General features: G+C 31.5%; 1 protein-coding gene across 1 annotated transcript; it reads left to right on the forward strand.

Moving 5' to 3' along the window:
* The first annotated feature begins 337 nt into the window (after nucleotides 1–337).
* LOC125066069 (klaroid protein-like) lies at nucleotides 338–25,819 on the forward strand. The gene is made up of 12 exons (XM_047673976.1): nucleotides 338–878; nucleotides 2,406–2,577; nucleotides 9,229–9,341; nucleotides 11,455–11,610; nucleotides 16,902–17,100; nucleotides 17,704–17,893; nucleotides 18,308–18,414; nucleotides 18,909–19,032; nucleotides 21,776–22,408; nucleotides 23,169–23,339; nucleotides 23,491–23,603; nucleotides 23,821–25,819. The coding sequence occupies exons 1-12, from the start codon at nucleotides 721–723 to the stop codon at nucleotides 24,097–24,099; spliced, it is 2,415 nt and encodes an 804-aa protein (XP_047529932.1). The 5' UTR covers nucleotides 338–720; the 3' UTR covers nucleotides 24,100–25,819.
* Nucleotides 25,820–27,035: the final 1,216 nt, after the last annotated feature.

Raw genomic sequence — 27,035 nt, forward strand, 5'->3', positions numbered from 1 at the left:
CCGCCAACTTTTTAAAATATGTAATTGTCAAATGAATACTAAGAAATGACATTGACATTTGACTATAGATTAAATATAGAAAATTATATCAACATAGTATAGGCAAAAGTATAGCAACATACCATCTTGATGCATCATCATATTGAAGAATAATTAAAAAGAAAAACTAAAATATAATTAAAAAAGTAAGTTTGAAAAACTACAATTATTTTTAATAAGGCATTTTCAAAATTCTGTCATTTAAGATTATGTAGTTTAATTTTTAAAGGAATTATGTTTTACTTTTATATTTCATAATTAATTGATAGTAACACCAGTATGGTTGTAACGTCTTTTTGATAATGACGTCATCATAGTTTATGTTTAGCAAAAGAGACGTTACAGAATTACTTTAATCATTATATTAACTTTTCGTATGTACATGGAACTGTACAATGGTTTTACGTGAACGTCATTAACTACATAAAAAAATTGAAAGCATTACTATTCCCTGATTAGGTTATCATTCAAAGTGAGTGAAGCAAGACGTAACGATACATTTTGGCGGCATTGCTCGAAGCCACAGAAATAGATTTCTTGTGCAATAATCATTTTGTACTAGTCCGTTTTTAATTTACGTTTCGAATAGTGTGCTGACCACAGAGTGCTAGGTTCAATTAAGTGCTTAAACATGCGGAAGTGATGGTGTTTTAATTTTCATAGTGTAAATAAATTCTTATAATGGAGAACCCGACAGTTAGCGGATTGAGGTCAAGGTCCCGGTCGAAAACACCCTTTTTACGTTCCAGCTGCGACCGTGAGAGTTGTGCAGAGGGTGAAGAACACAAACACCATAAATCTGGAAGAAAGACTCCTATAAAACGAAGTACGCCGATCAAGTAAGTTGCCGAGTTCTAACGCTGTAAACAAATATAAAAACAACAAATTAAAAAATATTTGTTTATATTGCAATTTAATTAATATGTATTTATTATTTTAAATATCATATAAATATATATATGATTGATAATAACTTAGTCTCATAAAAATATTAAATTTATTAAGATGTTTGATTATAAATAATACGAAATGGTGTAATTTTTATTTTTGACTATACTTAATGCTATTTATTTATCAATATCTATGTAAAATTATGTGATAACACTGATAAGATTGTGAACATATCATGCATACATATACCTCCATCATAAAATCTACATTCTACATACAAAAAAAAGGTTTAATATAAAAACAATACAACTATAAAAAACATATTTATTGAAATTATAATATATTACGAATTAGGAGAAGTATGTGTCGATTGTCCTATATATATATATATTTATTTATAAATGTATTTTATTTAATGTAATCTTAAATGAGAATAAGAATTTTATGGTGTATATTTTAAATTAAACAATCTTTAACTTATTAATATCAATGTCTGCATTTGCAGTTACATTTGCTATCATTCATATTATAAGTCTCTAGACTGGATTTTAATGATAATTATGTGATAAAAAAAATCATTCATTCATTTTTAAAATTGACACCATAAGTTATGCATAATTGTATTTTATTTTTTTTATTATGAAGCCAGACACTTATCTTTACTCAGACAAATGTTTGTCAAAAAAATGTTGTAATTTAAGCTACTTTTAGAGGCCTACCAAAGTAAAGAACATGTTTGGTGTGAGCTATGACGTCATAGTAGACTTACTGTGAGGTCAACCATGGTTTTATGGTGACCTTAACATAAAAATTTGATGCCACAATACCACAACCTTGGCTAATGTGATGCTAAACACTGTTTCATAAGTACGATGTCACCTAACTATAACTGGAAAGTGAATCGGTTATTCAATATATTTAAAAAAAATATGCTTAATAAAATTTTGCTATGTATGTAGGTACATTAGTAAACGATATTTTTATTTTAATAATATATATCTATAAACTAGCTGAACATGCTTGTGTGAAATTTTCAAAGCACTCAAGCAGCCACCCACGTTTTGCCCCCTCGAGTGGTATATTAAAAAAATATTGCATGTTCTTCCTTGGGACTCTTAACTATCTCAATACCAAATTTCATCAATATCAGTTCAGCAGTTTTAGCTAGAAGATGTAACAGACAGAGTTACTTTTCCAATTATAATATTAGTGTAGATGCAACATACTGTATAATTATTATGAATTCCTTGATTATTTTTAAGAAGTTTACAATAAAAGATCACTTTATTTAAAATTGATGGAAGTTGGTAGTGTAAATAAAAGCTTTCAAATTATTTTCACATGTCAATAAATGTTTTGAAACTCAAATTTGTGTTTATGGCACTTGTGATAATTACTATTGTGTTAGAAACAACAAATGTCCCACTCTCTTTACTTGTATTTCGAAATTTTATTGATTTCGAAAATTCTTTCAGACAAACGGAAACAAAGCCCATAGAATCGGTACAGGAATTAAAAGAGGATTCGCCTCCCGCGTACCGCACTCGAAACTTCACTCGGCAATCGGAGAAGCTCATCAAAACCTCCGACTACTCCTCAGAGGAGAGCTTAGACAGGCTGAGAGGAAATAGAAAAGAAATATATCAGGTAAGATATTTTTTAAATTAAGAATAATCAAAAAAGTTATTAGTTTTTTTGCCTTAGTTTGACAGAAAATAAAAAATAAGAGGTGTCGTGGAACACCTCGTTGGAACGAAGTGGCTTTCGCAATATACTATGTATTAAATTGTAGAAACAATGAAATGAATTAACAACTTTTGAGAATTATTAAATGACAAGAAATATTATTGTTATATCAAATCCCATGTAAATAATCAAGAATGCCATAACAATACCAAAATTAAGCCGTACATAATGAAGAAAAGAAAGAGAAGGACGGAGCGCCTGGACGGGGGGGCAGGTCGTAACGCTTTTTCCTTAAGTGACGATTACAGTAGACTGTAAATCGCGCAAAAGAACTTCGTTCCAAAAAAAAATGTATGTATGTGTACAAATATACATTCATAACAGTAAAGTCCAGAAAATCATTACTTTGAATTAATAATCATCGTTTCGTGTAATTTACAAACTCCATATGTGATGATGTGAACATGTTTGTTCGTTCTTTTGTTAGCTGTAGATTTATTGCTGGATTTTACCCTATTATTAATTATTTATGCTATTATTAATAATTACTAATCCTTGTCCTTCCCGGAAGATACTGTACAAACATCGTTTAAATAAATTCAGTAAGTACATATATATTATACCGTATTCTCACTCAAATCTCTTTACTCAATCTATACATATAATAAAATTGTAGTGTCTGTTTGTAATATTAAAAAACCCATTTTTTACTAAATGTATATGTATGTATACACAGTACATATACTAAAATATTTTTTTTACAATTTTTGTCTGTCTGTTTGTTCCGGCTAATCTCTGGAACGGCTGAACCGATTTCGAGTAACTTAGGCTACTTTTATTTTAAAAATAAAAATAAAATCACCCTACAATAACCAAATAACTTAAATTCAAACAACGCGCACGAAGTCGCAGGAACATCTAGTATAGAATAAAATAGCATCACACTTACGTAAGTAAAAACTACTGAAACTAACTTCGGCAAAGAAACTACCCTCACCCACCTACCCTAGAATAACCTACTAACTTACCCTGAGAATAACCGATGAAAGTAAATTTGCCAATTAACTTTCAAATTTGTCTAGACTTTTGTTGCAAATTTTTCAATGCTGTAAGTATTGTAAGAAGAAAGAATACTGTAAATAATGTAATTATTATTATATTTTATAATTGGCCGAGACATGTTCATAATTGTAAGGCTTCTGACTTACTTAATTAGAGATTCAAAGGACATAAAGTTGTGAAATTTGAAAACGCATTGACGGTGAAAAAAAATAGGAATTGTTAATATTTCTTAGTACTAACTTAGATTATTGCATTATATGTTAAGAATCTGGTGGTGATCCCTTACCATTAAGTAGCAAATTTGCGCATATATATGATATAAACGTAAAAAAAACTTGTTTTGCAATTTTTATTCTAATCATTGAACTAAGCTAAGAGATACCGTTACGTGCTATCTCAGCTACAATCAATTCAAGGTCAAAGGCGTACCGCATGCTCGCATATGACACGACGTATATGTTACGGAATGCATCACAAATGTATAAATACATATAAAATTAGTTTGGTATGCAATACAGGGCTATCAAAATGATTAAAAAATTTACTCCACATTTTTTTTTCAATCATTCTTTTTGAAAAATTTGATGCTAATCGAAATAGGAAGTTGTAACGATTCTATCTCCTTGAAGATTTTTAATAAATTTCTTTGTGATAATTTAATTTAACTATGTATTTCATTCTTGTATAGATCTTTTCACTAATTATTATCGTCGTGCTTTAGGATGAGTGTGTGACGCTCGTGCGTAAAAGACGTCTAAGTGTGCGTGAGACGAATAAGAGTAGAGAGAGCAAAACAATACAAATTAGATAAAATTTTAAAGTGAAGTTTATTTTATTAACCGATAATTTAACGTGGAAGGTTGCGCCTTCGTGAGTGAATACGTATAAATTACTGGATTTGTTTAACGATGAATTCCGTAATCAATATTGATTACGGACTTCATTCATATGAATGAAGGATTTTTGGTTGCTATTAAATCACTCAAATCGATAGCTAACGATGGCAGACTGTTTTTTTTTTATTTTTATCGCAACTCTTATAAAAAATTTTGAACCATTTCATCATAAATATTCTCTAGATCTCTGTTGTATAGACTACATTTTTTAAATATAAACATATAGTACAAGTTAAAGTAGCCTTGCGTATTACGTGCACGTGTATAGCCGTACGTCGCTGTGGATTAGCGGCTTATAAGTAAACCTTGACAACAACTCTTACAATAACACAAAAATGTGTCTAAAGTGAATCAACGCTCAACGGCCACAAGTCCAGACGAGTCGTTTTCAATCACGTTAAGTTCCAAACAAATTCGAAATAAGCCGGACTGAATTCAGGTGACCTGGGAAGCATCCAGCTTAAAAATAGAGTTCAATGTTCAAATTAGTTTATATTATAAAGCGTTTTTAGCATAATCAAAGTTTTCCTTCAGCTTAACCTTTTTTCAATACGAAATAATGTATCGTAAATCAATCGTCAATTTATCCCGTTCCGATGTCCGCATAATCTGAGTCTGGTTTGGCGGGATTAAACTGTTTAATACATAAACGATTCATCGTACGTTAAAACTAATATTTACACGTTAAAGGTACCACGAAACTTGACGCTCCAAATGAGTACAGATCCAACGATTTCCATATATGTATATACATACCTACGTAAAGCAAATATACGTACGTACAAGTTCGTTCAACTCGGTTCTTTTTAAAGTAACGTTTGTCTTAATTGAATAACAATTATAATGTACCATAAATAACAATCATTGGTCTACACAGACTACCCACCCACGCTGGCCACTCTTAATAAGCGCTTCCCTTTCTCATGTTACACATGAGTGCAAGTTAAAAATCTAGTGTATTGATATTTGTCACTAGATCATTTATTTTGATACTTTATATATTTAGCTATTAACAAGGATAGTCCAAATTATTCATAAAAATAGTAAAATTGCAATCATGCATAAATATATATAAATAAAAAGTTTATTAATGGATAAATCATTTAAAATTGTTTTTACCAATTTAAGTTTTAATAGTGTCTTTGTAGTCTCTTTGTTACATTTATTTCGTATAAAGAAAAAAAATTTAATAAACTAGTGCAAATAGTTAATAGTTATGTGAAAGTGTACCTTTCTAGGGATAAACATCCCTCGGTAGACGACTATATAAATTCTACTTTAGAATATGAAATTCATGAACCTATTTAAGTATTAATACAATTAGGTCAGAATTAAAATAATATTTTAAGAAAGACTATTACATCTGTACTAATTTAAAACACTAATCTTATCTCGCGTATATATGTAAAACACAACAATTATTTTTACAACTAATGTAATATCAATTGTATTAATTTCAAAATAACAAATAATTAGATCATATTTGTATTCGTTAATATTGCGTATAATATGATTGCCTGTAACCCAAATAAATACTAGGTAGGTAACGCTATACTGTAAATGTTTCTTAACGCAAACTTATTGCGATTTCCGTTTTAATTTATAAATAAATTGCGGACGTCCGTAGTTTCCTTCTAATCGCCTACGCGTTAAAAGAGATAAAATGAAATAATAAATGCTTCGTTACGTACTTAAACTGTTGTGTATGGTTCCTCCCTCATGCCCATTAGTCAATTGCCAAGAAATCAGTTTATATTGGGGTGGCCACACGTCTGATCTTCTATGAATATCAGATTTGTGGAATTTATTAAAACTACCAAATAGTCCACAGCTATATCCTCATCCATCAATTAGACATGGTAACCCTTCAGGTGAAAACATTAAATGGATAAAAAATAAATTAAATCTATTTTTATACCAGTACACAACGTACCGTACCTACATCATTATTATCTTTATTAATTTTTTGTATTATTTGTATGTATATCAGCCCCTAAATGGTTGGACTGATTTTGATGAACTTTTTAGTGTGTTTGAATGATTTTTTATTGGTCACGGTAGGTGTCGCTGCGATCGGAAATAAAATAAAATTCTTATAGAATTCTAATTTCACCCGGACGAAGTTAGAACGGGCTCTAGTATTCCTATAAATAATCTTTTCGAGCTTAGATAAAACCTTTTCTGTGCTACGGGTCATTAACAGGCTGTAAATTTACTTTTTTTTAAATTAATATCAATCTTAAACCACCTGTATTTTAGTAGTACATACTAAATTACTAATATGTATTTTGTTTTAATATTCAATGAGAATACGATTCTTGTAATTTTTTTTTTAATTTGAGAAGTACTTAATAAATCCAAATATAACTAAAACCGAACTCCCGCGTCGGTTATTTTTAAATAGCCCGCTCAACACATTTGGACATTATTATTCCGTCCATCTGCGCCCTAACAGTCGTCCAAAGAGTTTGTAATTTCGTATACAAATTGTAGTTCGTGATATGGATACCTAATTTAAAACATTTCGATTTCAATCTTGACCTAGTTTTCGTTATTTTATTTAGACTACCGAGGATTCGACCATGTGAGGTAGGTACGTGTAATTATAGTTTCTATGGTGATGAGTGAAAACGCGCAGTCCGCTCAATCGTTACTATGTTTGTTTTCCGAGAAGTGTACCAAGATGAAACGATCGGACAAGGTCAGTTTTATAAAGATAAACCTTGCAACTTGTTATTTATTGGCAGTTAGTCTGATTACCCGGTTAAAAGTTAATTATTTTATAAACATATTTTTAAAACAATCAATAGTTATAGAATTAAAAGTATCTGTAAAATTCCCACTGAAAATGTTATCTGTTTAAACGAGATCTTTCGCGAAATCTATTTTATAAATAAAACAACTTTTATATATTTTAATACACAACGAAATTAAACTAAATTTACATTGATTAAAATCGAGATTATGACAATAAATTCGTTCTTAATCTTGTAAATTACTGTGAAATGTTCTCTTTCGAAACTTTTATTATATCGCGTTATCTTAAATAATGAAACTGACACTGCGGCGTGAATCGCCAGTTACCAACACGGGTCATTGACACCCCTCTACTTGATATAAAGGAATGTTGCCTAGGTATCGAGTGTAAATACTCTTTTGGGACTTTCAGCAAACTTGTCCCCGCAATTTATTCCATATTTACATATTTTACTTGGTAATATTATTGCAGTATATTTTATTTATTTAGAATTTTATTATAATTCACACTTACGTAATTGCTTATGAATTATATAGTTCAATATACTTTGAAGATTAAATCATTTTGATTTTCTTCTATTTAAACTGTATTTTTATTTCAATCAAAATAAATAAATAAAGTCCTATTTATTTTTGAAACAGCGCTGTAAATGTTTTACGATATATTTTTTATTGTTTTTATGCGGGCGAAGCCATGTCCAGTAATTTACATAAGTATGTATATATCCCTCTCAGTGATCTCAGTATCAGCTTATTTGATTAAGTGTTTACTAAATTAAGATATCAGTCGAGAAATTTTATTGATCCATACTAATGCACTTACACGGAAGATCTAAACTATTAAGAGCATAATTGCTTTTAATTATCTTAGTTATAGAGTTATGGTTAATGTAAGAATATCATGTGCATTTAAAATTAACCAACGACTACTATTATTATTGAATACAGAAACTATGAGACGGGAAGTATAATTGACAAATGTAATGCCGGTGCCACACTTACATTGCAACATAATAACAACCATAAAAGATAAAAATATCTAAATCTAATAAATTAAATAATAGTATTTATAACAGATTAATAAAAATATTTCCAGGACATTACATATCTAAAATGTATTGCTTTGATTTTTTATTATATAAGACAGGCAAATGGGCTAACTGATGGTCAAAAGTAAGATGTTATGTCCCTTGTGCCCGTAGTTGCACTGATTGAGTCACCCTTCAAACAGGAACAAAACATAATTAAGCGTTGCTGTTTGGGCAGATGATTATCTTTTGAGGGTGTCGTATCTATCCAGGCGGGCTTGTACAAAGGCCTACCACCAAGTGAGGCTTGTAATTGATTATATGGATTTGAGATGGAGCCTTATAAGTGAAATATTAATTTAAATTGGTAAAAAATATAATTTTCTCATTACAATTTGTAATTCATTATTACTATCGCCAATAAAGCACTCTTTAACCTTTTTTTTTGTGTCCGTTCAGTAAAAAATTAAAGTAAAGTGTCGCTTGAATATCGGCGCAAATGTCTGGCTTCGATCTTACAATTTTACGTCGTAAGTACTCGAACAAGTAGGTATGACTCAACTACGTTGTTAGATTGCGTTTCGATTAGCGCTGCAAGAAATAACTTCACACAAACTGCTATTGTAGCTGTTAAGGATGACATCATGGGAGTTGGAGTCGTTGGATGACTCGATCCGTTTTTTGTGAAATTTAACTTTTTAAATTAAGTTTTATAAGAAATAGAGACTACCTACATGTTTTTTTTTATTTTCAAAATTAAAATGGCGTACATGTCTTAGTAGGTACGATTTTTTAATACCACGTTTAAATTTTACTTATTTCATAACTATCACAATTTAATTTTTCGATTTTTTTTTTATTTAATCTAGAACGAGATCAACAGCCAGTATGAGCGCGTGTCGACGAGCTCTCAACGATACAGCACGCTCGCCGACGTTACGCTCAGCCCCATACACACATCGCGTAACGTGACGCAGGACAGGTGCGATCTACTTGTTTATATTTATTTTATGGCCGCATATTATAAACTTAGTTGAGTAATCGATTTTTTTTAATATCATGATAAAATTGTTTATTACCAAGTAGGTTATAATAATTAAAGCCGAGATTACCCAGTGGTTAGAGTACGTGCATCTTAACCGATGATTGCGGGTTCAAATTCCGCGGTCAAATCTCAAAATCATAAGGAATAAGCTCAAATCCTTCTCCTCGAAAGAGACGCGGCCTTAACCCAGCGGTAGGACATTTACAGGCAATTTCTAATAATAAATAAGTTAATTGCTTAGAAAACCATACATCATAAATGTGTTATTATTTAAAATAAAAAAAGACTTAAATAATGTATAATGAATGTATATCCTTTTATTGTTTGATCCATAATTAGATCTCCGTTGATATTTAAAATTAATTAATATGTATAGATAGATTATTATCATTACTTTATCAACCTGACGCAGAAACATTTAACAAGACTTATAATGACGAATTTCACTAACGAAATTTCGATACGGCAGATGTTTACCAAACTTGTGCAGCTGACTGTACAAATATTTAAACAAAAACGGTTGTAGACCGGCTGCTAACCGTTATGGTAATAATAATAGCAGGATAATTTAGTATTTTAAGAGCTAAGGACGGGTTTTGACACTTAAAATATGTTAATATGCTTCGGCATATATGTACATATATAAAAAAATAATTTTATTTTTAATAAGCGTTTTGTAAAACCTTTCCATCGTAGGAAAAAATGTCGGCCGCTGTGCCAATGTATATACATATGTCGTGTAAATTGTACTAGGCAAAGGGATTCTCTTTTGGAAAAGAGTTTATTCCACTATGCTGCCCCAACGTTGGTTGGTGGTTTCGCTCGGAAGTTTTCACCATTAAGCGTGCAATAAATTAAAAATACAATTACATCACATGATAAGTTAATGGCGCTTATTCGGATTTGAATCCGCAAACTTTGGTTACGATCCGGGTATTTAAACCACTGGACCATATGTGCTCACTAAATATAGTTAGCATACATTACCAAATACGAACACAATAATATCGTTATCACTTCCTCGTACAAACCTACGCGATTAAACCTTCAGATAATCTTGAACGTTGTTTAATTTAGCGTAAGGTTAGCCACGTTAGAGTACGATCTGGCGTTCGTCCAAGTTATATTGCACTCGGCGTATCACACGTGCACTGTCTCCCTACTATAAATGTTGCCTTAGGTATGTCCTTCCTTTTCTCACCTCATTTATTCTGGTTCGGCGCAATTTTTAAACGCAATTTATTAAAATAATAAACGTCAATAGCACAATGGCTTACGAGCTGCCTTTGTAAAAAGTCACAGTTCGCTTTGGCTATTGTCGTCCCCACTTCGAGCACAAAACCTTAATTTGAGGGTTTAATAGGAATATTGGTAATTACATAAATTGTAATTATTCATTATGTTATGCAGTGGTTAGAAGTTAATCTCACTCGAGGTTCAAGCGCCGCTTATCTTTCATGTGATTAATTTGTTGTTAAGAAAAACGTTCGTGAGGAAACCTGTATTCCTCGGATAACAACATAATCGGAGGACTAAGCGCCCAAACCTTATCCTAAAAGTAATGGAGACCTTAGTCCAACTGTGGGTTATTTACAGGCTGTTTCTTATGGAAAGAAAGTTCAACTTGATTTCGAAATATTTTTAACGATGCCTTGTTCATTCAAGTAAAAAATCAATAGATTGCTTTACCGAGTTTATCAAAGTAACCGTTTCTGCAGTTCAGGTGTTTATTAATCTAATCTGGCGTGATTCGATGACCAACATCGAAACAAACATACCTTATCATGAAGACTTAATATTAGTATGAGAAAGTGAGTTTCTTTGTTACGCTTTCACGTCTTAACTAGTCAATTGATTTTGAAATTTTGTATCCATGATGTCAGGGGTACAGGAAAAGACTTAAGGCGCATTTAACAAGTAACACTCGTCATCGCACGATGGGTAACTGTAATTATCTATTATCTTTGCATATTCCTTGTCCAGGTTGCAAACTATATTACAATTCAATTAACAACTTACTTACTTAAGAATATGTCTGATTATTTCGTAGGTCGACTCGCTTCAGCAGTCCAGCGTACAGCGCGTGTTCCACGGACAGCTCGTTCGCGGAACAAGCCCTGGCCGACACGAGCGCGCTCCTGGACCGCGAGCCAACCACCGAACATCTGCCCTACCGACTTTATAAGATGGCCGGGGAGTATTGGAAGTGAGTTGAAATGATATTTAATTTATTTAATTAGTAAAATTAACAGTGATAAATATAAAATCCAGTCACACATTAGTTTGGTGTATTTGTATACATTACACACACAAACGCATACATACCATGGTTCTAAGTATTGGAAGGTAATTTATAATACTTATTTTTTTCTTTGCAACTGCTTTTTTATACCAATGAGCGTGTAAGCGTGTAAATTAGTACAAGGTGTAGAAGAGTCAATGCTTTGAGATGAAGGTTTTTTAACTTAATTTAGTACGCTCGGCGCCATCTCCATTGTTAATTGACGCAGAAATTACCAGATTCATTTTCATTTAATTCCACACCTATACTTAAATATTGGCACTAAATTAGCGTTAAATATCGATACGCAGCAAACCATTTCATTCCTTAAAACCTCAACATTCGAATTTGTATGCCTTGCATAAATCAATAGAGCAAGACAACAGATCGATTCGATTTTATATTTCAGTTTACATCCATATTCAGATAATATATATTATATAATACCTACATATAAAAAATATTCTGGCTGCCTAACGACTTATTTTACCGATATATTTACATATTAAACGAAAATTTGATTATTAAAAAACAACTTTTTACTTAAAAAGTTGGTTTTCTATTTATAGTGAGTCCATACTTTAGTGATAGGCTTATAGAGATAATTTGTATTGCCCTATTGTAGTGCATTTAATGTTGACCTTGTACATCGAACATATGAACCGTTTACGAGGTCGCCTGTCGGCCTTAGTTTTCCTCCTGGATGGATGACTTTGAGACATAAAAAATTGCAAGACTGCACAACTAGTTTTTGCAGATGCAAGCGCACCAATTATAATTAAACATCTGCCATACATGTTTCATTAAATAACAACAATTCTAAGGTAAAGTTCGATTCGTACTTGTAATAAAAAAATACTTGTTCCAAATTCAAAATAATTATTCCAATCAATTAGTTCCTTCTGTGAGTTTTCGAAATGACTGTTCCAAATTTAAATTTAAAACAAAAAATAAATTAAAGAAATATTTTGCGGTTTTTATTTATCTTAAGACGTTTTAGTTCAGAATTTCTGATGTTATCTCAATGATGCGTAAACGGCCTTTAGCTTATTTAAGTAATGATATGTCAGTGTCGTGCGACATAAAAACATAAAGAATGAAAGTGAATTTAATTAAGACGCTCACGATATATGGCTTGTACTGAGAATAGATACGAGCCGCCCTGATCTTGCAGGGTTTTATAAACATTTAGATTATTATACCCTGGGGGTCAATTCTACTAAACCTTTAACGGTAATGTATTTTTTTTTAATTTATCGTCGTATATATTTATGTATAATTAATATATATATTTATGTCGCATTTTATTCTAGGCAGAAGTAAAAACTGTTGTATATTTGTATTATAAATAACGTTATGGAACTGTTTGTAGTGCATAGCACATCTATTAGCAAATCACATGGAATATGTAAGTCTGAGGTCTGTTTATCTCTCCCACGTTTGAAATAATGCAAATATAAAATGTAGGTGTCTGTTATACTTCCACGAGAAAAAGGAGAGGGATTTTTATAGAACACTGTAACTACAGGCACTAATGGCAAAACATCTTAGTTCCTATAGTTGGTGGTGCATTGGCGATGTAAGAGTTGGTTGAAATATCTAAAGAGGCGCCAATGTCTTTGGACAGTGTTGACCACTTACCAACACGTCGCCCGTTGGCCGTCCAATGTTATAAAAAGCAACAATATATGCAACATACAAACTCTAAATCCATAATGTCTTGAAATATAATTTATTATAATTAGTTGATCGTATGTAACATAGAATCGGTATCGGAATTGGAATTGTAAAATAATTTAGATTTATTGTACGAATCGTAAGTAAATGTAACCAATTATTTTTAGCTACTGGGTGTTTTTTGAAGGTGATTTTTTTATTTATAGAGTTAATGTCCAATTAGTTACCGATTTGTCTTATCTTATATTTTAAAATGTTTTAATTAGTTTTTTATGAATTTCACAACTAAGTATGTATATTTATTCTGTATAAGAGCAGATGCACAATGAATTTTATAGTCTAATATAGGTCCAAAAACACCTGCGTGATATATAATTCCGCCCGGACGAAACTAGGAAAAGTCTGAGAAAACACGGACGAATGGGAACCCAAGTTCAATAAACTTAACTGTAGTCTGTATTAATAATTATAATAATTCTGGTCACGGTCCGTGTTGATTATTATGCCATTTTTACGCGTGACATTTAAACTGCATACAGATAATAAAACCGTCTTAAATATTAATCTACTAAGAATATTTAATTCTAAATAATCACAACTAAAATATAATATAAATTATTATTCTTTGTAATATTCTAAATTTAAAGGTTTTTATTTTTTATTTTCACTTTATCCTGGCGATAACACAAAACATTCGTTCAACCAAAAAAAGGTATACTTTTTTTGGAACAAATTTCAAAACAAAAAAAGGATACATGTACTATTTAATATTTATAACATATTATTAAATAAAATTAAAAAAAAATACTAAAATACTACTTAAATTTTTATGTTAAATTTCAAGTAAATATTAGTGAGGGTATTCGAATAATATAGTAAACTTAATTCCGACACGTCAATTGTAGTTATTTCCACAATAATTAATTAACAAATAATATGCCGTTTGACGTTATACTGTTTTAATTTCTATAGTATTTTATTTATTTTTAATTATGGATAATGTAATCAAAGTCGTAAATGTTGAAACGATCGAAGAGGTTTTTGTTTTAGGGTAAGTTTTCGAACAATCGGATAATTGTAGCTCGATTTCTGTTTTGTACGATAGTATTCGTCAAGTGAGATGATATTATGTTCCATAATTGTTATTGAAAATTTGCGTTAAGGCTATATGGATATGGAAATATAAATTTTGTTTTCGTACGTTTCTTCCAAATGTTTTTATTGCTAGCTTTTTTCATCTGTCTAGAACAGAAGAGGACGAGACAGTGAAGTTAGTAAGGTATTTTGCCTATGTATCTATTTTTTAAATAAACATTTTAAGACTGAGTCACTTTCGGTTTCAGTCTGTATTTGCGCTAACTTATTCTAAACCATTCAACGGATTTTGATGTGGTTTTCACTAATTGGAAAAGCGATAAACGAGCGTTTTATACAAAAAAAATCTTGTACTCTTACATGGCTGGCGCTGCCGAAACCTTAGGTACTATTATTAAGTTTACCTTAGATATGTACATGAATTGTAGGTCTTGAAAATATCTACGGAAAAGTCCGATATATCTATCTACATATCAGTAAAAAAATCTAAATTATTTTATATATAAGGCATTTTCAGCAATGCATTATTAATTCTTATTCGGGTAAATATGTTAGTTACCTTGAGCATTTAATATACATTAAAACTGTCTACACGATAACACACGCATGAATACTTTAGGAGATATAACCGTGTCAAAATGATGTCGCTGAAAAGAAGTGACTGTAGTCTGTAGCAATAAATTGTCGACCGTGACAGTTAAATTATCCAAATCTATATCTTTTTGGATAAATTTTGATCTTTGTTTCACGAATAAAATATTGAATATTTCCTATTTCTACTGATAAATATATAAACGATATAAAGAATATGCACCTACTTAATATTTTCGTGCTAATCTCATTTTCTTTGCCATGCGAAGCCGGGGCGTATCGCTAGTAATAGATAAATTAAATGTATAAATTGTGCAGCATTTAATGAATCATTTCAATGTCAACTTAAACGAAATCAATAAATATAAACAATGACTATTCACTAAAGTGTTCTAACCGCTAAGTTCCAATTGGTTGAAATTAAAACGAAAGCACCAAAACGTAGCCCAAACGTACAGCGTTGGAAATAAGTTCAGTTCTATATTTGCGTTTGCGCAGCAAATGTCAAACGATTGTTGCATTTCAGTTTCGGAGTTTGATTTCAAGTTTGTATAAAGATGATATTCTTTACTTAATATTGTTGTGTTTATTTTAAGCGTGGTGTTGCGTTAATCATGAATACGATCATCAGGTACTTCGTTGATACTTCTTTGATCAGAATTATTTTTGTCAATGTGTTTCTTTTTTTACTAAAGTGAGGTGGGTTTGGTTTTAAATACAGTACATTTAAATTTTAAGTAAAACTTAATCAAAAATAATATACAGTACATTATATAAAATCAAAGCAAGACATAATCCATATTTACCAAAAATATTAAGATTATTTTCAAAACTTTCGCAAATCCTGTGGTTTTTATTAGTATATTGTTAAGATATAATTTTTAAGACAAGTTATATATTTAAGGAGAAAACCCATTTTATTTTATAAATATTTTTTAATGTAAGTAGTTAGTATGTAATGCTGGCTACATTATAAATGTCATGTTACAAGAAAAGTTCTAACTATAGACGCGGATAGTCATAAGGCAAGAGAAGATCAAAAATGAGATGTGCAAGAATGGGGCATCTGTCTGTTAAATACACGAGTTAAAACAGAACACTGCACATTTTTGTATATTTTAAATAAATAGAAAAAGAGGTAGAATCAAGATATGCCAAATCTTAGAACACGTTAATCGCAACCGAAATTTCAGATTCAAATTCAAGCACCGCGGAATTTTCACGTGTTTCATTTGTTTTTTAACGCAATAAATTGCTATGCTATATGACTTCATTAATCCGCAAACCTTCCCAATAGGGAGAGCCCTTTGCCCAGTAGTGAGACATTTTCCAAGGAAGTAAAATAGTCAGCAAACTTAATTTTTTTGAATAAATGACCATCCTCCTGGTTAGGTACCAATCACAAAATCAGATATAATCTCTAAACAGCAATATTAGTAATGTTGTATTCCGGTTTGAATGGTCGGTAACATCTAAGTTTTAAAGAGTAGTGGCGCATTTGGGAATCCGAGATGGTTTAAAATTTCTTATGGCGCCAATGTTTATGGGCATAACCACTTACCATCAGGTAGCTTGTTTGAACATCCGCCTAGGTACATATAGGGACGGCCAAATAGTATATTTTCAGTAGTTTTTTTATTTTTTTGAATCACATGTGTATGCTATTACTACTACTATTATTACTACAATTCTGTAATTCATAATAATGGGGAAGAAAGACAATGGTGATTTTTTTAAATCTATCTATTACTCATAGTTAATCATGTTAAACTATGTTAATATAAAAATCGAATAAAATGTATAATAGTGTAGCAGTTTAAAACGAGATAGTGATTTTGTAATCTCTTTTCCAGCAAATACCCTAAAACGGACTACACATATTCGCCGCTGTCCCGCGACCGAGTGGAGCTGGCTCCGGGTCAGGTCGCGGTGCCGAACATGTCGAGGCGGTCGCTGTCGCAGTTCCGCATACAGGGACCGAACACCGTCGATGAGCCGGACATACCGGCCACCTCAGTTTGGAAGACCAGTACACTTCGAAAGAGGTTCACTGTAAGTAATTTATTTACGAATACATTATTTTCATATTATTACTAATCAAAAGTAACTTCGCCTACCTTAGGCATCGTCATGCGACATTTAATATCAATAATAAATTATAATTTGTAATACTTACTGAACTTTTTGTATTGTTAATAATGGTATTGTTTATGTGAAGGTATAGCTGGTCGATGCTTACATAAAGGTTTTTTTTTATGTAAAAGGTTGGCGGACGGGCAAATGGGCCATATGGTGGTAACTGATCACCACCGCCCATAGACATTAGCACTGTAAGAAATATTAACCTAACCTTGGGAGCTAAGATTTTATGTCCCTTGTAGCTATAGTTACACTGATTCAATGACCCTTCAAACAGGAACACAATAATACTAAGTATTGCTGCTTGGTGGTAAAATATATTTTGAATGGGTGGTACCAACCCAGATTGGTTGGCATAAAACCCTACCACCAAGTTAAGATATTCCGAAAGAGTAAAACAAATGAAATAGTTGAAACTATATTAATCACATAAAGCTTATGAGTAGATATTAATAATTATTAAAGTCATTTCCAACTGTCGATTTATTTATTTAAATATAAATCTCTTCCTTCCAGAATGTAGACAGTTCAGACGACGAGTCATACCTCCGCAATGGCGCCTACACGAAGTCAGACGAGCGGTGGTGGATCACTCGCGTGCTGGCCGCCGTCGTCACCGCCGTCACCACCGCCACCAGCAAAGCATATCGGAAAGTGGCGGGGCCCTCGCACAGATACCCCTATACTGAGAGAAGGCCGGCGAGAAGTAAGTTTTGTTTATATAAAATCTTTGTGCTAAGAAAATTTACGCGCGGTCCTTAAAATTTAGTAAGAACCTAGGAACCTACTATTGAAGCCTGATGGAGCAACTAATATTTCAATTTAAAGTTTCAAATTGGTTTTCCGAGTAATGGCTTCACAGACTGACAATATATCGTCGTGTCTGTCAACTACTTGAAGAAAACTAAACAGTTTCTACCAGGGAGATAAATAAAGAGTAAAATTATTAATGATTCCAATTTTGATAAATCTCTCGATGTTTTGAAAATAAAGTGTGGAATGTGTGTGGAAAACTGCAGCGACCACATATTTTTTTAATTATTGAATTTTAAAGTGTTGATTACAATTATATACATTATCATTAAAAAAATTATTCATATTTTATTATTAAAATTTTTAGGTGGTATTGTATCACGAGCAGCATCTGTTGCCACAGCACCGTTCCTTTGGATGTACACAATAATCACAACCATTATTACAACTACCGTCACTACAATCACTGAAACTGTAAGTAAAAGTAACGCCTTATTTATTTTAATTGTTACTTTTAATAAAGAAATATTTGATTTTTTATACTTCATTGATAAGTGTGTAGTAAAAAGGCAGTTTTATAGCTATTTAGCCATTACTTACTGACAACCCAATTGAAAGGCACACTATAGCAGAAATTGGTTAGGTGGTGCAAGATAGACTTACATACAAACTGATACTATGTTGCATTTTATTTATGACCTTCTATATATAATTTTAATTAGGTAAAAATAAACTTACCTCATGTATGACATACATTATTATGTAATTAAATTTAATATAAAAAAAAAAAAAAACATAATAAGTAATTTATGTTAATTGAGTAGTGTTCAATCGAAGGTCGATTTCCGGCCAATTTTGGCCCAAGCCGAAAGTTGCCGAAGCCGAAGGTTCGGACACTAAAATTAAATGATAAGTTAAGAAATTTTCATACACAATGTATTTTATATAACTCTTTTTTTCTTACTAAGATATCGTCAGACCAAGCTTCTGCTAATGTGAAGATTGAGGGGCGGTATGGAGAGAAGGCTGTCGCCAAGCGGCGCTGGTGGCCCTGGCTGATGTTACTGATACTGCCCACATTCGGATATGGCTGTAAGTATAATAAATTAACTAAACATATCCTTAAATTTCAACTGAATGTCAACCTATTATATAAATTCTGAGTCAATGTTTCTATATATTAATATTAGGTCTCCACAGTGTAAGTTTTATTAAATATTACAAGCTGAAATTATATACAAGAATGTTGTTTATAATTTATTAGGTAATAAAATGAAAAAAAAAACTTTAAATTCAAATTTCTTTCAGTGCACTACACGTACGAAAACTACGATCATCTCGCATTACCAAATTTTACCGATTTCCACTTAGATTTATCCGAGTTCTCAGCTAAATTAACGAACATTACCCTCCCTTCATTACCGAATATGTCAGTGCTGCCACGTCTCAATATAACGTTCCCAGACATAAATATAACATTGCCAGACGTAAGCCGCAATCTGCCAGTGGTAACGAAGACGTACAGGGAATACAAAGCTGTTGTACAAAATAGAATGACAGATGCTTCTGATTATATAGTAGTAGTAGCTGACAGCTGCTGGGAAGAGATGCGACGTTTCTGGCGTGGAATTATTGGATAGTGATTTTTTATTTATAATTTAACGTAGCCATGATAATGCTGACCCTATGCACATGTTGTGACCTCGACTAAAAATGTACAGTAGAAATTGTTAATTTGAAAATGAAAAATGTATTAGAGGTATAAAACTTTTTTGTATGACATTACAAGCGAGAGCTACTCCCTTGATGACGTCAACACTTAACCACGTGACCTCGCGCTGGTGAGCGCGGCTTATTGTTCTATTATTAAATGTAGTCCCACGCTATAATATTGCAAATCCTACCATACAAGTAATTACTGATTTGACACTTTTTTTTAATTTAATTGATCTACGATGTCAATTTTAAAACAAAAGATTTGAGTCCACGGTTTTAAATTTGTTATCAGTGTATCCAGTTTTCTAAATTTGCAAATAGTACAAGATATTCGGACGGACTTAAACTGGTATCTCTGAGTTGTCAGTCTAAATTTAAAGATAAGATTATCTTATTAATTAATAGCATTTTGGTTTAAGATAAATCTCCTTTAATGAGATTTATTTTTAAATTTTAATAGGGTTAGATAAGTGTACCTACTTACGACTACTATGATTCAAATGATAGTCTCTTGTCTAAACTATTTTTAAGTCATTTGCATAAACACATCATATATTTAATACAAAATTTTAAAAAAAGTTTGCTTTTGTTCTAAATACGAATTTTTTACTTGCAAATTTGGTTAAAAAAAGAACATTATTTTTTTTTATCATGTCATGTTATCATGGTTGCAATGAGTGTTCACGTTTAGAAAATGGAGACGTTAGAAAAGAATTGTCGAAATTATCGTCACAGATACAATATCGCGGTTTTTTTAAATAGTTTAGAAATGTTTTGGCCAGTGACATGCGAAATGTATACGAAATTATACATTTGAATAAGCTTTAATTCCCCTAGAGATTATAAAACTGAAGTAGCTATTTTTTAAACGAGAACAACTTTCGTTCTAATATTTTATGACGTGCGTACTTAAATTATAGTTTTAAGTTGATTACTTTTGAAATTAATGTGTTATTCATTTCAATGATAATTTAAAGTACAAATAATTATAATTCTATTTAATAGTACGTTAATACGATCTTTAATGTTTTATGTTCAGCTTACTTCATTTTTTTATTTAAACAAACCGCCTTTATCTCCTTTTTTATTTTGCGTTACAAATGTGAAAAAATATTTTGTTCAAACAGAAATAAATTAAAAAAAAAACATGAGTTACATTTTATAAAAGCTTTAAGTGTTATTATGTACCTAATAGAAACATTGTGTTGCCATATATTGAAATTTTATTGCTTTATTTTATATTCAAATTATTTATAACTAAAATGCTAGTCTTACCTTTTTTCAGTGTGTAATAATACCTTATGATCAGATCATATATTGAGGCTTAATAATCATACTAAAGAAAAATTAAAAAAATATTTTAATTTATTCTCAAATAATATTTATTTATTCAAACATTCTATAGTTTAAAAGGATAATGTGTTATTTTTTTTATCATATTCTAGGATATAATAATATATTTAATTCAGTATAACTTGATTGTGAACTGGCAACTTATTTAATACACAACAGATTTTTTTTTAACGAAATCGTCGTTACAATAGTAATTATATTTTTTTAATTTTGAACATTTAACCACAGACTTTATTAAAAACATATTTTATTACTTAAAAGTTTTCAATTTATTTCCTACATTCATTGCTAGTTCACATTCAATAGACAGTATAATTTATATAGTCACAAGAAATCCATCACGATTTATAATTAGTATTAAGAATTTAAATTAATAATGGTTTGGTGAAATAAACAATATAACATTAATTCTAAGATTAATTAATTTATAATATAGTAATTGTAACATAATTACTGGGATATTTTTGATTACAATATATTTTTTGTATGCACTATGTCTTTTCCTTACCCGATCCCACATAATTCTTCCCTGCAGATAAATATTTATAATAAATTCAGGGAAGGATAGAATTAAACGTCACCTATTGAAAGTGCTCGCATTAGGACGCAACACTTTTAGGTGAGTTTTATGAATATTATTTTTGTTTAAGACTAATTCTCTGTCCTTCCCTGTTTAATATTTTTTATCTGTAACCCTCAGTACCTAATTATGTGGGAAGGACAGGGAAACACTGCACAAAAGTTTAAATATGTTTTCTATTTTCAGATTACAATTACCAAGATAATTTCCGAAAGATTGACTTTGAAATTTTCTCAAGAGAAAATGCCGTCGCCGACACCTACAAACCTCCAGAGATAAAGCAAGATGTGGATTTAACGAAACGCGTGGCGGCCTTGGAGAACTGGGCGCTCAACGTCGACACGCGTCTGAAATTCTTCGACCAAAAACTTTCGAAGTTGGACAACCTCGAAGCTCAGATCGAGCAATATTCATTTAGACATTTGCAGCAAAACCTCATTACAATACTAAGTAGTAGCGACAACAGCGACGCGATCGCCGCCAAACTCAAACAACACTTCGATGAAAACTATGTCACGAACGAGCAGTTGCAATCGATGAGTCAAGAGATACACGAGCGACTCATTAATTCTTGGAAACCTGAAATTAATGAGGACAATATACGTGGAATAGTCCAAGAGTATCTGCTGTCTATCGAGCGCCGGCAAATGGAGCTTATCGTGGAGAAGGTCAAGGAATATGTGAGGGAAGTTCAGTCACATCCCGTCGAGATTAAGACTGAGGTAGATTTCGAGGCAATAAAAAAAATGGTTATTGGAATGTTAGATGTTTATGACGCTGATAAGACAGGATTAGTTGACTATGCTTTGGAATCTGCCGGTAAGTGATCACTAATAAATATGTATGTCCAATCACAGATTTAGAGTAGGCTAAATACCGTATGTCCATTAAGTATGTACAAGGCGTGTCATCTTTTTTATACCTACGATGACGTCACCACAGCCATATTTGAACATCATAAAATTATTTTAACAATTTACAAACAAAATTACTTACCGATATCAGGCAATTCCTCCAATAATTTTACATACTACTACTACCCTAGAAGTGTATATAGAGCTCATAACGGTATATAAACGAACACAAACTAAAGTAGTAGCATTAGCAGCCCGTAAATGTCCCACTGCTGGGATAAAGGCCTCCTCTCCTTTGAGGAGAAGGTTTCGAGCATATTCCACCACGCTGCTCCAATGCGGGTTGGCGGAATACACATGTGGCAGAATTTCGTTTGAAATTAGACACATGCAGGTTTCCTCACGATGTTTTCCTTCACCGCCGAGCACGAGATGAATTATAAACACAAATTAAGCACATGAAATTTCAGTGGTGCCTGCCTGGGTTTGAACCCGAAATCATCGGTTAAGATGCACGCGTTCTAACCACTGGGCCATCTCGACTCATGGTCACTAAAGTAGTAGCGTATCACAATTGTGTGCAATTGCATAATCTTTAAGCACGCCTGGTCGGGCAGTTTGTGGTATAGCCTACTGTAAATCCGAGTGGTTCTAATACTGGTCAAAGATATCTCCCGTGTACGAGAACGATCGGAGTAGATTAAATGCATGCGGAAACCTTCCAGGCGGTCAAGTGATCTCGACGAAGTGCACGGAGCTGTACCAGATCAAGACGAAGCAGTACTCGATCCTGGGCCTGCCGGTGTGGTGGGTGTACACGTCGCCGCGGTACGCGCTGTCGCCCGGCGCCATGCCCGCCGAGTGCTGGGCCTTCCAGGGCTTCCCCGGGTACCTGGGTCGGTCACGCGCTTCTTTTCTATATCATTTCAAGTTTATTCTCCCCTAATATTTATTATATATAGTTATTTGTAAATTATTACATATTTTTGTAATTTTCTGCATTTGAATAAACATATCTCTAATTACAATTTACCAAATTTATTTTAGTAATACGGACGTACGCAATCATTGAAGTGACCGGTTTCTCGCTGGAGCACATGTCGAGACTTCTAGCCGTCGAAGGGAAAATCGAATCAGCGCCCAAAAATTTCTCCGTATACGTAAGTATTTGTAATTGGATTGTCTGTATTTTTTAACTTGTGAAAAATTATCTGGAAAGTGTTTGTAAATTTTTATACAAGATAATGAATACAATGCTATTTAATTATAGTAAGTTAAAAGTTTTGTAAAATGACTGATGAGTCTCCTTGATTACATTATTTCCATTGTTACAAAATGCTAATACATTGTATGGCTAATAAGTAGGAAATATTTCAGGGCCTGCACGGAGAAATGGACACAGACCCGCATCTTTTCGGGGAATATATGTACGATGCAAATGGCACATCTATACAGTACTTCCCAGTAAAATATCCCAAGACGACGAACATAGGTGGAGTCGAATACCCCGTAGCTTACGACATCATTGAACTGCGGGTCGAGAGCAACCACGGAAACCCGACCTACACCTGCGTCTATAGATTCAGGGTTCACGGCAATCCACTCAGCGATATAAGGAGAGCGACAGAAGATAGTATAAGAGATAGTGAATCTTAGCGAAAACTTATAGTGACAGTCCAGTGTGCTTGTGTGTTAAGTGTGCGTGAATAATGAAAAGTCCAGAAACGAAATAATATTCCGTAGGTTTAATAACCGTGGCCTTAAACAACAGTTAATATTAGAAGTCTAAAGTACAAATGTGTTGTCGTATAATAATAATATTTATGTAATAGTAAATTAAGTTGAGATTTGTGCAATGAAACGCCATTCATAACTATAAATATAAGGCGGCTATTAACTTTGATCAAATAAACTATTTATTATGTAATTAAAGACTTAGTTTTAAAATAAATCTTTAATATACATAAGGAATGATAAATCAAGATTAATTTTGATTTATCATTCGGGGAATACAAATCAGTTTTTAAATTCTATAATGATAACTATTGAATCATAAAGATCTGAGAACATTTTAAGCTTAATGTAGGTAATGTATGTTGTGTATATCATTGTATGTTTTTATTTGTGATCGTTTCAGATGCACAAACCTCAAGAACTTGTTAGATTATATCTCTGAATCTGTTTAAACACCGCACAACGCTCGATAAAATACGCTTAGTTGTTCTGAGTACTTTATTTGATATTTGTATGTAGTTTTTAATATTTTAAGTATTGATTTAATTAGGTTTTTAAAAGTAATATTTTTAATGTTTTAACATTTTACGAGGATCTATAAGTCTATTATACGAGTTGCATAGTCATCACAATTTACAAGTATGTCTTTCTATTTTTTTTACACATTTAAAAAGTCTGTACTATTTTTAGATAGACTGATTTAAAAATGTGCTAAATTATCTGTTTCCACCGAATATTAGCTTGAAATAGTTTTTACTTACATCACTAATGAATTTACTAAATAAATGTACTGTTGACAGTACTGTTGTTGAAATATATTCAAAATAATTTTTAGTCACTATGTATGTTAGGCTTGTCGGTCCTTGGATTATTTAAATTAGTCGTAATGAAGGAGCTAGTCCAGTTAGACGTTAGTAAATTTTATGCCAACTTAATTTTTAACGGTTTGTCTCAAACTAACATAGTTTAAAAATGAGCCCAACGTCAGTGCTGACTTGAAAATCTTGAATATAAATATAGTTGTTTTTTTTTTTAGTATTTAGTTCCGACTTGCTTTTGCACAAATCTGTTGCCATTTTTCTCATTTCTAATCGCTTATTCACATTCCTGTAATTTTTGATTAAAATATCTGTTTGTTTTAGCAAATTGAATACCAATCCATTGCATCTTTAACATTCTTAGTCCTAATCTTTCTCAAGTAAAAACTAATATAATATCATGTTTTAACCGACGAATATACCTTATTTATATATATATTTACATTTAGTTATTAGGGTAGAATTTCTTTTTAACTAATCAGTTACCACTAACTTTTTAATATTTTCTGTATCATTGGATTTCTAAAGAGTTTAAAAAAGTAATTTTAACTCTTTTTTGAAGCTTCGTATTCATCACGATTGGTTTTAACCTGAATTATTTATTTATATATTATTTACCACATTGATATCGGCGCTCATGGATTACATAATGATAACTTGATGTCTTCAAATATGTGTCAATTTAAAACTAAATTATAAATTGTAAATGTTTAAACTCAACACATTTTATCGTTTTATTTATATACACAATATTTTTCTAAAACATATTGATCAATGTTACTTGTTACTTTTAAACTTTACTGTATTTTACACTGATGATTCATGAATTTTAACTGTAACACTACTTTTAATTATATCGAAATATTTGTGATGTTCGAAATAAAATAAAAAAAAACTTTTTGTTGTTATACTTTCATCCAGCCTTCATCCAAATAATTTAATTAATGCTATGCTATGCTACTGGAAATCAAAATACAGAGCAAAAAATGTTAGAAAAATGGATACATAGGTATTAACGCCACCGCACCAAAAAATAATCTGCAAATGTGCGTTAGGTTAGGTTTTATTTATTTATTTATGTTTAAAATAAAATATAACCGATATTAACGCATTCGTAGTTTTTTTTTTGCTGCGGTTGCGTTAGTTCCGAAGTATCGATTATTTAAAATAAAGTGAATGTCGTTACATGCTATCAATTAAATTACACTGAATACTATATCGTTGTGTCCATTGAAAAAAAGAAAACCTTATAGAAAATAGTCGTCATATTAAAGTTAATTATAAACGTAATGTCGATTTTTATACACAAAATTATCTATATTTTAACTAACATCAGTTTTAACAAAACAGAATGAACGACAATCATTCAAAAATTTACAAATCTTATATACAATTTATTATATTTATAAACAATTCTTGGTTGCCTTAGGCAGTCTTCCATACCTATAAAATAAGGCCTCTTTATATCTGGCATTTAAGAAGCATTTTCAATAAGCATTGTGTACTATAAAGATAGGATGACGCATATAAAGTTTTCAATGGTCGCTGCCTAAAGAAAATCAAGTTAGAAATTCTATGTTTGTAACTGATGACATATCCGTTTAAGATTTGAATTGTTATATTAATATTAATAGATAAAAACGAAGAACCTATAGATAAATAATACCTTAAAATTTAAGACCATGTTTTATACAAACGGTTTATATTTCAGGACTCCACAGCATATCGTGTCAAGCACGGGATGCGTATGTCCGGGAGACGGGAATGCTTGCAAGTTGCAAGGCTAGCTGCATTGGTTCAACGTGGATCGCGTGTTGTATGAAGACAATAAAAATATATCAAACCTTCGACTTAAAAATTAGAACTAAAATTGACAAAGCAACGCTGGAATTTTATATCACAAGTCAATGGTTAAAAGCTGCGTTAAAATAAATTGTAATGAAAATTGATTTATTGGAAAAGGGCATGGTGTCGGAAAAAATTATACAGTACAAAATCATTTCAATTAATTGGCCCAATCATTTTCCTTAGCGTAAACAA

Source organism: Vanessa atalanta, chromosome 8, assembly GCF_905147765.1.
Source record: "Vanessa atalanta chromosome 8, ilVanAtal1.2, whole genome shotgun sequence".
Lineage (NCBI taxonomy): Eukaryota > Metazoa > Arthropoda > Insecta > Lepidoptera > Nymphalidae > Vanessa > Vanessa atalanta.

Bases quoted from the DNA above. Each gene is read 5' to 3' on its own strand.
- LOC125066069 (XM_047673976.1), top strand. From the start codon at position 721: ATGGAGAACCCGACAGTTAGCGGATTGAGGTCAAGGTCCCGGTCGAAA. The intron at 11,611-16,901 runs GTGAGTTGAAAT...TCTCTTTTCCAG, and splicing joins ATGGCCGGGGAGTATTGGAA to CAAATACCCTAAAACGGACT. The intron at 17,101-17,703 runs GTAAGTAATTTA...TCTTCCTTCCAG, and splicing joins CACTTCGAAAGAGGTTCACT to AATGTAGACAGTTCAGACGA.